The sequence below is a fragment of the Condylura cristata genome, unplaced genomic scaffold, assembly GCF_000260355.1.
Source record: "Condylura cristata isolate star-nosed mole 26May11 unplaced genomic scaffold, ConCri1.0 scaffold00007, whole genome shotgun sequence".
In the NCBI taxonomy this organism is placed as follows: domain Eukaryota; kingdom Metazoa; phylum Chordata; class Mammalia; order Eulipotyphla; family Talpidae; genus Condylura; species Condylura cristata.
This window is the reverse complement of record NW_004567108.1, coordinates 36,466,221-36,479,083: the sequence shown is the minus strand read 5'-3', so window position 1 is coordinate 36,479,083 and position 12,863 is coordinate 36,466,221. Positions and strand designations below refer to the sequence as shown.

Here is a 12,863-nt window from a genome sequence, read left to right as displayed (position 1 = left end):
TGTTAAAACAGCCAAAACAATACCCTATTATACACCCCCCCCCTCAAAAAATAAACAAAAACAAAAACAAAGTAAACTTGATTTTGGCTAAGAACATATAAATATGTGGTTGTTATAAACTAAATGTTTGTTCCCTTCTCAGCTCCAATTCTATACTGAAATCCTAACCCTCTAGCCTGGTGCAGCTATATTTGGAGATGAGGCATATAAAGAAGTGAGTTCACAGGGTGGGGCCCTGATTTGATAGGGTCCTTATAAGGAGAGACAAGAGAAATATATCTCCTTGCACGTGAACTGAGAAAAAGTGTGTGGATGTAGGGAAAAGGTAGGAACAGAGACCTCACCAGAAATCAACTCCGTGAGACCTTAATTTGGTACTTCTAACATTTAGAAATGCAAGAAATGTAACATTTCTAACATTTAGAAATGCAAGAAAATTCAGTTTTTAAGCCAAGGGTGGGTATGGCATTTCACTAGGACAGTTCTAAACATAAGAATACGATGACTATCTTACATGCTTTTAGGTCAATTAACTTTTTACACTCTCTGTCCTCTGACGGCAATTACTAGATTTAGCCAAATCAGCTCTGCTATAGTAGTCTATAGGAAGAGAGTAGCAGTGGGTGTCAGTGCCTTTAACTTGTAGCTTCCATTAGTCTGACCTATTTTCTGGGTCAGAAAAGGATAAAAAAATCCAAACATATTATTTCAAAACTTCTACAATAATCATTATGATTAAAGGTCAATAGGTATACATTGAAAGTATTCAACATACATATGTATTTTCACTTATTTTGAAGAAGATTTAAAAAAAGTTACCGAAACAACTACTTTTTGCAGATATAGGTTGAATGGTCTATTTTTTTTAAGGATGCAAATAAATAATATTGTCTTTCATAAAGGGCAAATTAACCTATCTTTAGGTAAATAAGCATCTAGAATTACAACTAGAACATGTGGGGCCCTTACTCCCAGCAACTGGACTGAACTGGAGACCAGGAAAGTTTGGGCAACTGAGTGTGGAGTTGTGCTTAGAAGACATTATCAGTGAATAGCAGTCTGGATGTTGCCCATCCTTCAGTATTTATCACTGACAGTCTAAGAGGCATTCATGTAACTGAGACAGTGGTATTTTACTACTCCCTTAAAGGGAGTATTAACATATGAAGGACTTTTGTATTAAAATGTTTGCCTTTATATACTTAGTATATATGTAGAAGTATATAGATTTTTTAAATCCTTAAGGTCATTTCTGGTACTTATATTTTGAAATGTTTCCTGTTTTGGAATATAAACAGACTTCTAAGAATCAGTATGGCAATAAGTTGAAGGTTACTAATAGAATCTCAGGCTGACATTCTAAGCAGGTAACTAATAACACAAAATTACTTTTTTACATGTCTAGAAAGTTCTTACCCTTCCTTTTCTTAAATTCTACTCTAGAGATTTCATTCTTGATGTAAAGATTTACCTCTGTAATGACAAAATGACAACTTGAGGTCTTACAAGGTGTTTATATTTTAGTATAAATGAGTTAATCATAAATCAGTTCTTGCTTGAAGAAGTTGGATTAGGCAGAAAAGAATGCAGGAAGGTGCTATCACCTAAAAGACAGCACTAAGCAGGAGAGGTACAGTCCAAAGGGAAGGCAGGGTGAAACATCTATGACACAGTTCTAGGCTACTTTTATCCTAGTAAATACTCAGATATTTTCTAATTCCTTCCTAGTTTCTAAGTTAAACCAAAGAACGCTTTTGTTTCATAACAAAATCACTTCTCATAGTATACATTGCTAATAACAGTTTGCACTCAGGCATAAACATGTCTAGTTTTAAAATTTTACATTACTATAAAATTTAATATATATTATATCTGTACTTTCCCATTTAAAATCTACTCTAGAGATCTTAGTCCATACTTCTGATGATGAAACATTTGGAAATAAAGGAAATCTAAAACATTTCATGTAAAAACCATACCTTCTGTCATCAGCTGATCTGTCACTGTCTGGTCCTGGGCAGGAGAATATGCTTACTGTTGTGGCAACAGGAACTAGAACTTAGAAAACTAGGGATGAAGGGGTCCAGAACCCTGGGTGCCTTAATATTGTATTCATTTGCATTAAAGGTGAAAGCAGCATTCACGGGAATGAGAAAATTCCAAGAAAAAATATTTTTTGATTCAGCTTTTTTCACAATGTTGTCAGAGGTGTTTAAATAAAAAGCATTTTAAGAGTTCATGATTATGATTATTTTTCTGAAAAGTTAAAGCAATGGAAGGTATTTCCCAAACTAATTCCAAAGTTTGGGAAGGTAACCCCCAATGTTGGATATTACTATAATTGGAAATACTCTATAAATAACACCAGAGAATGAAAAATGTAATCCTCATTTCCCTTCATGCCATCATGTGCTTCAAACAAAAAAAGTCATGATAAGTTTAGATGCATCTTCCTACCTGAAGATCTGAAGACGCAGTACTGCCTTGGTCTGAGTCATTTTGCACAACTGGAAGAGCACCTTTCTCGTCATCGGATGACATTTTCCACAGGTACTATAAAACAACAGAAGTTTACTTTTGTACTAACCTGTAAAACAGTCTTCATGTGATATATTAAAATCACTTCATATACTAAGTACCCACAGACAAATAGTTGGATAAGAAAAGATAAAGATTCAATTCCCAGCATAGATAAGTTGATAAGGCACCAAGGAGACAGACATGATAGGATAAAGAGCAACAAAGTCCTTATGCACGTCACAATCAGTAGAGTCAGACAGTCTACAGTAGAAATGATGGAAAAAGTGCTGTTGGATTCTAAAAAACGTACAAAACATGGAGGTAGGAGTGGCTATTTTTCACGGGGTGTGATTGTGAGGGTGTGAGGTAGGAGTAGAGCCAACGTTTTAATAGAGAAGATGACCCAGGTGGTGAGACCTGAAAGCTAGATAAAAGATATGTTAAACAGTAGACTAAACAGTAGGATAACAGAAGCAAAGACAACAGCAAGTGGCAAATAGTTTGTAAGTCTGAAGCAAGGTGTACAAAGCAAGACTTGGCCAGTAATGCAACTGCAAGGAAAGGTAGGTCAGATCATGATTTTGTCATGTCAAGAAGTTTGGTCTTTACTTTAGGTTTTTAAAATGTTTTAAATAAGTGATAACATGATCAGATTTGTCTTTTAGAAAGATCACTCAGGGAGTTTTCAGGATATGGGAAACTAAAGATAGAGTATCTGGCTGCAGTAGTTTAAGAGATCAATCTTCCCTCTCCCAGTTATGCAGGAGATATATGAGGATGAATCTAGGAAAGGGCACAGGGGAGGGTCTGACTATGAGACAGTTTTGTATGGTAGTGGAAATGAGAGATCAAGATAAAAATCCATCCAGGGTTAAAGGATGGAATTGGTGACTTCTGGTTTGGGCAACTAGGTGAACAATAGTGCCTGTGTACTCATTAAGGCAAGGAATGTAAGATGAGCAGGTTGGGAAGAAGGCCAATGAGTTCAGTATAAAAAATGTTGGGTGTGAGGTGCCCATTGGGGTACTGAGTGTGTGTGCATTATGTAGTGCACCATTCCTAGGTCTGCCACTCACAATGGCTACTATGTGAATGGGGCCTCCTGGGGTTAAGCAATATGGGAGTCTTGTGCTGGAGATTTAGGTGGGAGATACAATTTGAGTAAATCATCAGCATAATAAGAACTTGAGAAAAAAGGGAGAGGATAAGATTACCTATGAAAAGGAGTGGGAAGTCTTGATTCTGAGAAACACACACCCACATTGTATGGAGTACTTTAAATGCAAATAATGTCTTTTTCTAGGAAAAGGATTCTTAGCTTCCAATATGTGTTCAGAAGGGACTAAAACTATAGCAAACTTTTAAAAACTCTACTGTACTGTACTTTACTGTAGTGAAAGGATTAAAGCCATCTAACATCTATCTAAAAGGGAAGTGAAGAGTCAGCCACTGCTCAAAAGAAGTCAGAATAGAGCAATGAAAACGTCACAAAAGCTAACAGAAGGGAACAGTAAGTTGCCAATGAAAAATAAGAACTGGATAAAACCCCTTGAATCTGGCAATCAGGAAGGTGTAATATTTGCCTGAACAATTTCAATGGAAAGTGGAACAGATCTCAAGCACTGTGGGCTGCAAAGTGAGAGGAGAAACTGAAGTATACTTAAGAACAGACTCAGGGAAAAGTGCAATATTAGAAAGGAAACATATTGGTACTAAATTGTGGAACAACTTTACTGTATACATTCAGTAAACTAAACTAAATCTCAATATGATTATCTTTAGTTAAGCCAGTTAAAGATAAAATAAGGACATACATCTGCAGTAAGTAACGGCTGCTTCAGAAATTTCAGATCCACCTCTGTGATTGATAACTTGGCTCACTGCTATTGTGATTACTTGGCGATCCAGAAAGAAGGGCTCGGGAATTCAAACGTATGCACCAAGCGGCGGTGAAGAACGAATGAACGTGTGAAAAGGCAGCTGGATGAAGTCCGGGCGCCCTTCTAGACAGTTCAGGACAGGGGATACACAGCCCCTCACAGACTCAGGGACTAGAAACAAAGGAAAATCAGTCGTGAATAACCAAGGGCTGTAAGTTGTCTTCAATCACCTTCCAATCAACCCACTCCTGTTTGAAACCGCTTCTTACTTAAAAAACAAGGCGCTAGGGCCCTCCCGAGGTGATCCACATGGGACCCGCCCGCTGCTCCCCTCAGCAGTGTACTTCGTCGATCTGCCTGTTCTGTACCCCTCTGTCTCTGGTGAATCTTCACACCCTCCGCATCTCTGGCCTGTACCCAGTTCTGTACGAATAAATAAGTGAATCTTAAAAAAAAAATCTAAAAAACAAAAACAAAGAGCTAGCCTAGGTTACGTTTCCCCCTACATTTTAAATGATCGTACATTGCGGCAACAGTGACCGCTATACTCAGGCACCTTCACTCTGCTCCTCCCTTCCCAGATGCCAGAGAGGGTAAAACGTCCTGCTTCTGATGTCCCGCAAAACGAAGACTGCCCCAGTCTCGGGAACGACGCCCGCCAGCCCCGGGGCCATGCATTTTAAATCTCTGCTGCCACCGCCTGGGGCATGGGTACCCCGGGGAGCCGCTACCCAACCGTCGCGGCTCTCAACAAACCCTAACTTCTTCCTGCGCGTATCCTCAACACGTAGCCGCCAGAACAGCGAGCTCAACGGACACCTTAGCAGCAACCTGACAGTTTCAAACTGAGAAATTAAGGACGGCCTTGGACATTGGCTCCAAGCTTCAGCAATCTGCCGTTTGATTGGTGCAAGAGCTGGGGGCGGGGCTCAGGTCCGTGAGAGAAGCCGGAATTAGGTTACTTAAGGAAAGACCGCCCCCTGCTCAGGCACGCTCCAAGGGGCGGGTGTCTTCAGAAGCTCCGCCCAGCGTTGACGAGGCCAGGAGGGAAAACTGTGTGCTGCGCATGCTCACTTCCGTCTGGCGGCTGCCGACTACCGTGAGACTGCGGGGCCAAATTTGCTTAGAGGCAGCCAGGACGTGTACGAGTCAGCTGTTGGCTCCCAGCAATATTTAGGCTTTTGGTTCTCTTTCACAAGAACCATGTGAAGAAGAACCATGGAAGCTATCTATGGTTGCTGTACGTAGTCGTCTAGGGAGGAAAAAGTTGAAGCACTTCGTAAGAGCCGCAGTTTGTCTCAGATTCCAGGATCCACACGGTGTTGTGGAGAAGTTGTTCACAGTGTCAACAGGTAACCAGCAGTGAGAACCTGCCCGTTCCAGTGGAAAGCCCAATAACGAGCCTCTTTAAAAAAAATGTAAATTTTGTGGAAAATATGTAGATTATAAGCATGTACAGCTTTTGTTCCAGTATATAGCTCCATTTACTGGATGTGTTTATGGAAGGCACACGACAGGTCTTTGTGGGAAGAAACAAAACGAAATCATAAAATCGATTAAAAGAACCAAGTAATGGGATTTTTCCAATTATGTATAAGAGTCCTACATAGCTCAGAGACCCTGAAATTTGTAATATCAAATAGGAAGTGCTTTTTAAAAGTACAGTGATGTGACATATCACCCTCCTCCCCCGCCCAGTTCCTTCTGATTTGGGCAGGGCCAGGGAATGTGCATTTTTTTAATTTTTATTTTTATTATTTTTTTAAAGATTTATTTATTCATACAGAATTGGGGTACAGGCCAGAGATGCAGAAGGTGAGAGGATTCACCAGAGCCAGAGCGGATTCACCAGAGCCAGAGCGGTGAGCAGAACAGGCAGATCGACAAGGCACACTGCTGAGGGGAGCAGCGGGCTGGTCAGGAGAGGTCTGCCGTGCCATGTGGAGCTCCTCGTGGGCAGGCGGGGATCGAACTCATGCGGAAGTGGCTTTAAGTTTCTTAGTGTAGTGCCTTAAGCCGCTGCGTCACCAGGGAGGGCCCGGAATGTGCAATTTTAATAACAGCTCCAGTGAGTCTGATGCAGAGGTGTGGGGACCATGCTTTAGGACCATGCTGGACTGTTTTACCAATAACCCCTAGAATCTTTAACAGTGATTTTAGCAAACAGTTTTTTTTTTTTAATCATTTTCATTTTGTGGAGGAATAGATTAGATCTGTTTGAAGGCTTGAGGATTCCGAGAAAATTTCAGCTTTGAGCATGACTCAGCAATGCAGGTCTGAGAATCCTTTCTGCTCTGGTAGCTTCCACAGGATGGAAGGAAATTTGCCTTAGCCACACCAGGTGGCAGTGTGACCCACGCCTGGAGGCTACCACAGCAGGTGTATGAGGAAAAACAATGCAGGGATTCCACAGAGAAAACATTTGAAAATAATTTAATATAATACATAAGGGATAAATGAACTCAGTTTTCTATATTTTAATCAGGGATTCCCAGACCTGTGGGATTTATACAACTACAATGACAGAGAAAAGTTTAAAACAAGAACTTTTATTATTTTCACTGGCAAGAGAAATATGTATCCTGGTAGACAAGAACAAACCTTTATAAAAAGGAATAGAAGTGATCATATTGAAAGTTAAATATTATTACAATATTTTGTAAATATGAGAATAATTGTAAAAGGTAAAATTATTCTTTGTAAATCAAATGGTCAAACTATTTTACCTGTCAAAATTAAGAATCATTAATCTGATTCTCTAGAAACTGTTTTTGGAATTATAAAATGTCTGAATTTTGCATATATGGAAAATGTTTTCCATGTATGTAAACATACTGTCTTCAAGTCAGGATTCCAGCTGAAAACCCATTGAATTTGGAATATGGTGAAATAAGGGACAATTGCATTTCTGCTCTCAGTACTATATTCCTTCTTGAAGTAGCACATGCCTCACTATTTGTAGGTGCCATCACTTCCACATTTGCATTGGTCTTCTGAATATTTGCTGGGATTATAAAATGTAGGAAGCACTAACAGAGAGAAATCTCTCTTTAGAACTTGTGGGCACTTGTCATTGTGGCAAGTTTCTGATTGCCTGGAATCCTGTTGAACACTCTTCTAACATTTGGAAATTGTCCTGTCTGTGAGACCCACTTCCCCTGGCTGAAAGCAAAACTGACTTTCCCAGGTATCCTTGCTGCAGAGACAGGCACATGGTGTGGATTCCACCAGGCAGATCAGATCCACTTGCATATGACTTTGATTCGGAAGTGAGTAAAAGAAGAAAGGAGGCATGTTCACTTAGTATTATACTTGCTAAACAGTATTTACATGAATACTTATTATATGTCATTGGACAGGTGCCACAAGTAGTAGTTTTACACTCCTATGGGGTCTGAGGGTCAGAGTTACTTTTGAGCATCACAGTGTGATGCCCAGTATGAACTGGGCAGCATCTGCAAATCATGGTGGAGGCATCCACTGATGGCAGCAGAAGTGTTTGAACTATATTGGCTCTTGTGGAGTAACTGACCTTATTCCCAGCTATCCAACATCCAAATCTGATCCTCTCAGAACTTCTGTGAGCAACCCAATAGCTTTTAATTAATTATTTTCCCCTTTAAGTTGGCCAAAGAGATTTTACTTGCCACTTAAGACTCTGATAGAAACAGGAATAAGTGGAGATACTCTTTTTTTCTAGACCCACATTATGGGATCACTTGTAAAATTTGTATCCTGTCATACATCTAGGGACATTTTCATACGAAAACAGGCAAGGATGAAAGAATACAATGTAATAAATATAATCTGGAATAAAGGTGTAATAAAAGAGGTAAAACAATCAAACTGAGCAAAAGTAAAGTCATTTCAATATTTACATCTACAAGTAGTTTGTTTTCTGTCAATAAAGGAGAAATAACTTCAATGTTTAAAGCTAGGAATTTTAATGCTCATACTAGAAAACACTTAAATTTGATAAAAGTGGTAGAGAAGACTGTCTCTGGTCAGTATCCCATTTCCCTTCTAGCTACAGAATCCCTCTTTATTATTGGTAATTATAGGCTTGAGTTATCCACAAGAAGATAAGAAATAACAGTTGAGGAGAGTGAGGAAGGGGACTAACTATGGCAAAGGTGGCACCTAGAACTAGTGGTTGTGAATTGAAAACGAGTCTGCTCATCTTAGTTGTGTGTTTTCTCCAGCCAGTAAGTGCAGGTGTGCAGTAGAGCGTGGTTTAATCTGGGTATCTTCAGCCAATTGGAGTACAGGACAAGAATGATAAGGGAGGCAAGGAAATTTTTTTCCTTGACCATGCAATCTAAGTGGGACTAGGGAAATATAAAAGAAGACATGGAGTAGATGAAAAAAGTGAAAAGCTGGAGGCCCATTGGGTCAAAAGATTGTGGCATTGATAGCATATGGAGTGAGTGGGAGGAGAAAATGTGATCAGAGAATGGAACCATTGAGCTTAAGTGTAAAAAGCTTGTTTGGTAAAAGGATATTGTTTATTCATTATTTTTTGATAATCTTTAAAATTGGTTTTAAATGTATACTTTATATTAATAATAAGGAAATTCACATGTTTTAAGTGTATGGTTTAATGACTTGACAAACATATATTCTTAGGTAATTGCAGTTGAAATCAAGATATAGAATTGTCATCTTTGCTAAGTTTACTTGGGTCACTCCTTTGTCAGGTTCCCTGCATTGAATGACTTTTTCCCAAAATTCCCAAGTTGGAATTTTAACCCCAATGTGACTGTATTAGAAGCTGGTCTTTGGGGAACAGTTAGGTCATGAAGTGGAGTCTTCATGAGTGCCATTAGTGCACTTATAAAAAGATTAAGACAGTTAGCTTTCTATAGCAGCCCCAATGTATTAAACATGCTGCCAACTCTCATCTTTTTAACTTTTAACAGTGGATGAGAAAGGAGAGGACTGCTGCATCATGTGGGTCACCTTCTTGGCTGGAGATCAAACTCATGTTGCAGTGGCTGGGATACCTTCTCTGTAACCCCTTGTGCCACCAGGGAGGCCCCTAACCCTGCTCTTTATGGGAATTAGCATAGCAACAAAGGATTCTTTGTCCTCAACATTGGTAAACTGAACCAGAACTCATATAAAGCAGATAGGATCATTCACTACCACAGGAAGAAAAGCTTAAGAAATGAGTAATCAGCCCTGGTAATGAAGAATAATGAAGAAATTTAGGGTTCACAATACCACAACCTCATACATATATCCTCTATTTCTTCCAATCCCTGGTTCTTGGGGGTTATGTACATACATAATCTTAGGTAACCTCTCCTTAGAGTGACAGAAACAGAGCCAGAGAATCCCCAAATGGGGATCAATGGTAAAATTTAGAATATCTTTCTAAGGCCAATTTCTCTCAATTATAGCAGTGTGCCCTCTAAACCACTGCACCTGAAATTGGTTGGGGAAGCTGTCACCCTAAATCCATGGAATTATTATCGACACCTGGAGGATGTTTTCCTAAGAGTGTCTCTGGAGTATTATTGCTGTAAATATTGTCAATTAAAATTAAAAATTATTTATTCCATAGTAAGTAATTCAATTGCAAGTTAACATTTCTCACTTAACTTTATTAAAACTTTTCTTTCTTGCATACTTTTTTTTTAAAGATTTATTTATTTATGCATACAGAACTGGGGCACAGGCCAGAGATGCAGGGGCAGTGAGAGGACTCACCAGAGAGTGGGAGCAGAATAGGCAGATGCACGAAGTGTACTGCTGAGGGGAGCAGAGGGCGAGACAGGAGAGGTGGAGGGGGGCATGTGGTTCACCTCCTTAGGATAGAACTTTCACCAGAGCGGCTGCAGCCAGCTTGCAGTGCTTTGTCCTCACCCATTGAGCCACCAGGGAGGACCCTCTTGAATTGAATACTTCTTAAATGCCCAACTGAACCTCTGGCATACACTGAGGCAATCAGTACGTTTAAAATACATACATACATACATACATACATTCATATATATTTTTACATCGTTGTTAATTATTTGTGCGATGTTTGATTTCTTTTCTAAGGTATAATCCCCATAAAATTCCCACCACAAAGTTACTCAAGAACTGTCATCATAGTCTCTTGTGCTCTTTTCTCCCCACAATCAATAGGTTTTTAAAGAAAGCAATCAGTATTCCAGAATGTCTCATCGCAAAATTAGGAATTATGTAAAGATAATTGAAGTAAAAGACAAAGAACACATTTTTCTCTTGATTTATTTTAGTTCTTCCCTGACAATGAATTTTCATGAGCTGCTTGGACTGTTAAGGTAAATTGATATTTTAAAGTCTGATTATTTGTGAAAGGAGTACAATATTTGTAGGCTTTTATTTGTTTATTTATATTTATACTGAATACCTCTGAGCAACTGTGAGTAAAATACTCTGTTTTTATATTGCTTATTTAGTATAATACCAAACAACATTTAAGTGAATACTTACTGTGCGATGTTTGATTTTTTTTTTTAAAGATTTATTTATTTTATTCATACAGAACTAGGGTACAGGCCAGAGATGTGGAGGGTGAGAGAATTCACCAGGACAGAGTGGGGAGCAGAACAGGCAGATCAACAAAGGTACACTGCTGAGGGGAGCAGTGGGCGGGTCAGGAGAGGTCTGCCACGCCATATGGTCACCTCCCGGACAGGCGGGGATCGAACTCATGCGGAAGTGGCTTGAGCTTCTTAGTGCAGTGCTTTAACCCGCTGCGCCACTAGGGAGGGCCGAAACACAAGTACTTTTGACTCACCTTTAAAATATTTAATTAAAAGGGCCCTCCCTGGTGGCCCAGTAGCTTAAAGCACAGCACTGCAAGCTAGCAGCAGCTACTTCAGTGTGAGTTCGATCCCCAGGCCTGGAGGTGACCCACATGGCGCAGCAGACCTTTCCTGACTCGCCTGCTGCTCCCCTCAGCAGTGTACTTTGTTGATCTGCCTGTTCTGCTCCTTACTCTATCTCTCATGAATCCTCTCATTGCTCCTGCACCTCTGCCCTGTACCCAGATCTGTATGCATAAATAAATAAATCTTTAAAATACATGTATATATATTTAATTAAGAAATAGAGGGGGAAAGTGTCTTAGAGCACAATATAAATAGCTTATATGACTTTGAGGGGAAAGATCTGCCAGAATAAATTTCTGAACACGTAGAGCTTATATCTTCAAGAGCTGTCTTCTTTTCACCAGTTAAGTTATTTCAAAATTTATTGCTTGATTTTCTGTCATCTAAAGCAGAATATATCAAATATAATCTTTGCCTTGTAAAGGTGATAATTATACATGTCAGCTCACCAAGGGGTGTAAGCCTTGAGGTTTATTAAACTGCATAGAAACAAAGGAGCAGATCAGAAAATGAGACCTCATGACTGTATGGGGCTATATACTAAATAATGTGTCTTGCCTCTTCCGTCCTCACATTTATCTTCCTAGAATATCTTTTGCTTCTAATCTCTTGTTCATTTAAATTCAGGAAAATTCAGGGTTATATTATTTTAGATTTTGGCTTCTTATGGGGCCCCAAAAGATGACTCTAAATACTTTTATGTAGGAAACAAATGCATATATTTATAATCCTTAGGTCTTTTTCTCCCCTTTTTGTTCCCAAAGGTCTTCCAGGTTTTTAAAATTAGCAAAAGAATCAGTGCTGGAGACCTGGTACATAGATTTAAGTATAAAATTATAAAACTTTTAGAAAAACGCAAAAGATAATCTTCTAGACATATGGGTAAGCAAAGTGTTCTTAGACATGACACTAAAAGCATGATCCATAAAAGAAAAAAAGAGACACCCTGGATTTCTTCATTCAAGTACATATAGTGCAAATAGATCAGTATAAATGGTTCTATGTTAGAAAGACTGACCAAGAGAAATGAAAGAAGTTATAAATTACCAATATCAAGAATTAAAATGAAACATTACTTTAGGTAACTTGTACTTTAAAGATAGGTAATAAAAAATTATTCCAATGCATTAAGACATTAATGAAATAATCTTTTTATTTTTAAAATGAAAAAATTACCATATGGTTAAATTTGTTGAACTCTGTAACTTCTTTTGCTTTTATGCCCAGTCTAACCTTACATGATTTCTTCTAGTTTGTGATTATGATGTTGTGTTTTTAAAAGTAATTTTTAAAACATACAGAACTTAGTTTGATGTGTGAGAGAAATAAGGATCAATTATATCTTTTTCAAAATAATCAATTTCTCAGCATTATTTAAAATATAATCAGGAACTTTTTTTATTGGTTTAATGATGCTTTCTTGAACAAATATTTAAAAGAAATGGTGAGTGTTTCTTTTAGTTTCTCTGTTAATTATTTGTGGTATAACTTATTTTTTATCCAAAAGTTATGTAACATAAAAGTTACCCTATAGTGTAGACTATTAAGTGTGCAATAGCATCACTATGCTTAAGAAAAGTAGACACAACTTAATTAA

General features: G+C 38.5%; 1 protein-coding gene and 1 pseudogene across 4 annotated transcripts in view; one reads left to right on the top strand and one right to left on the bottom strand.

The window, feature by feature from the left end:
- Positions 1–5,224, bottom strand: part of POC5 (POC5 centriolar protein) — a 32,923-nt gene extending 27,699 nt beyond the window's left edge. For 2 of the 4 annotated variants that reach the window (XM_004678200.2, XM_012721700.1), the window contains exons 1-3: positions 5,157–5,224; positions 4,335–4,571; positions 2,458–2,553 (exon numbers count right to left, since the gene is read on the bottom strand). In XM_004678200.2, the coding sequence (XP_004678257.1) occupies positions 2,458–2,541 (84 nt within the window). In that variant the 5' untranslated portion in view covers positions 2,542–2,553; positions 4,335–4,571; positions 5,157–5,224. Of the gene's footprint in view, positions 1–2,457; positions 2,554–4,334; positions 4,572–4,956; positions 5,015–5,156 lie in introns of those variants that run through there. The other 2 variants (XM_012721702.1, XM_012721703.1) reach the window with 2 other exon arrangements.
- A 407-nt stretch (positions 5,225–5,631) lies between these two features.
- On the top strand, positions 5,632–6,043 carry LOC101628370 (annotated as a pseudogene).
- Positions 6,044–12,863: the final 6,820 nt, after the last annotated feature.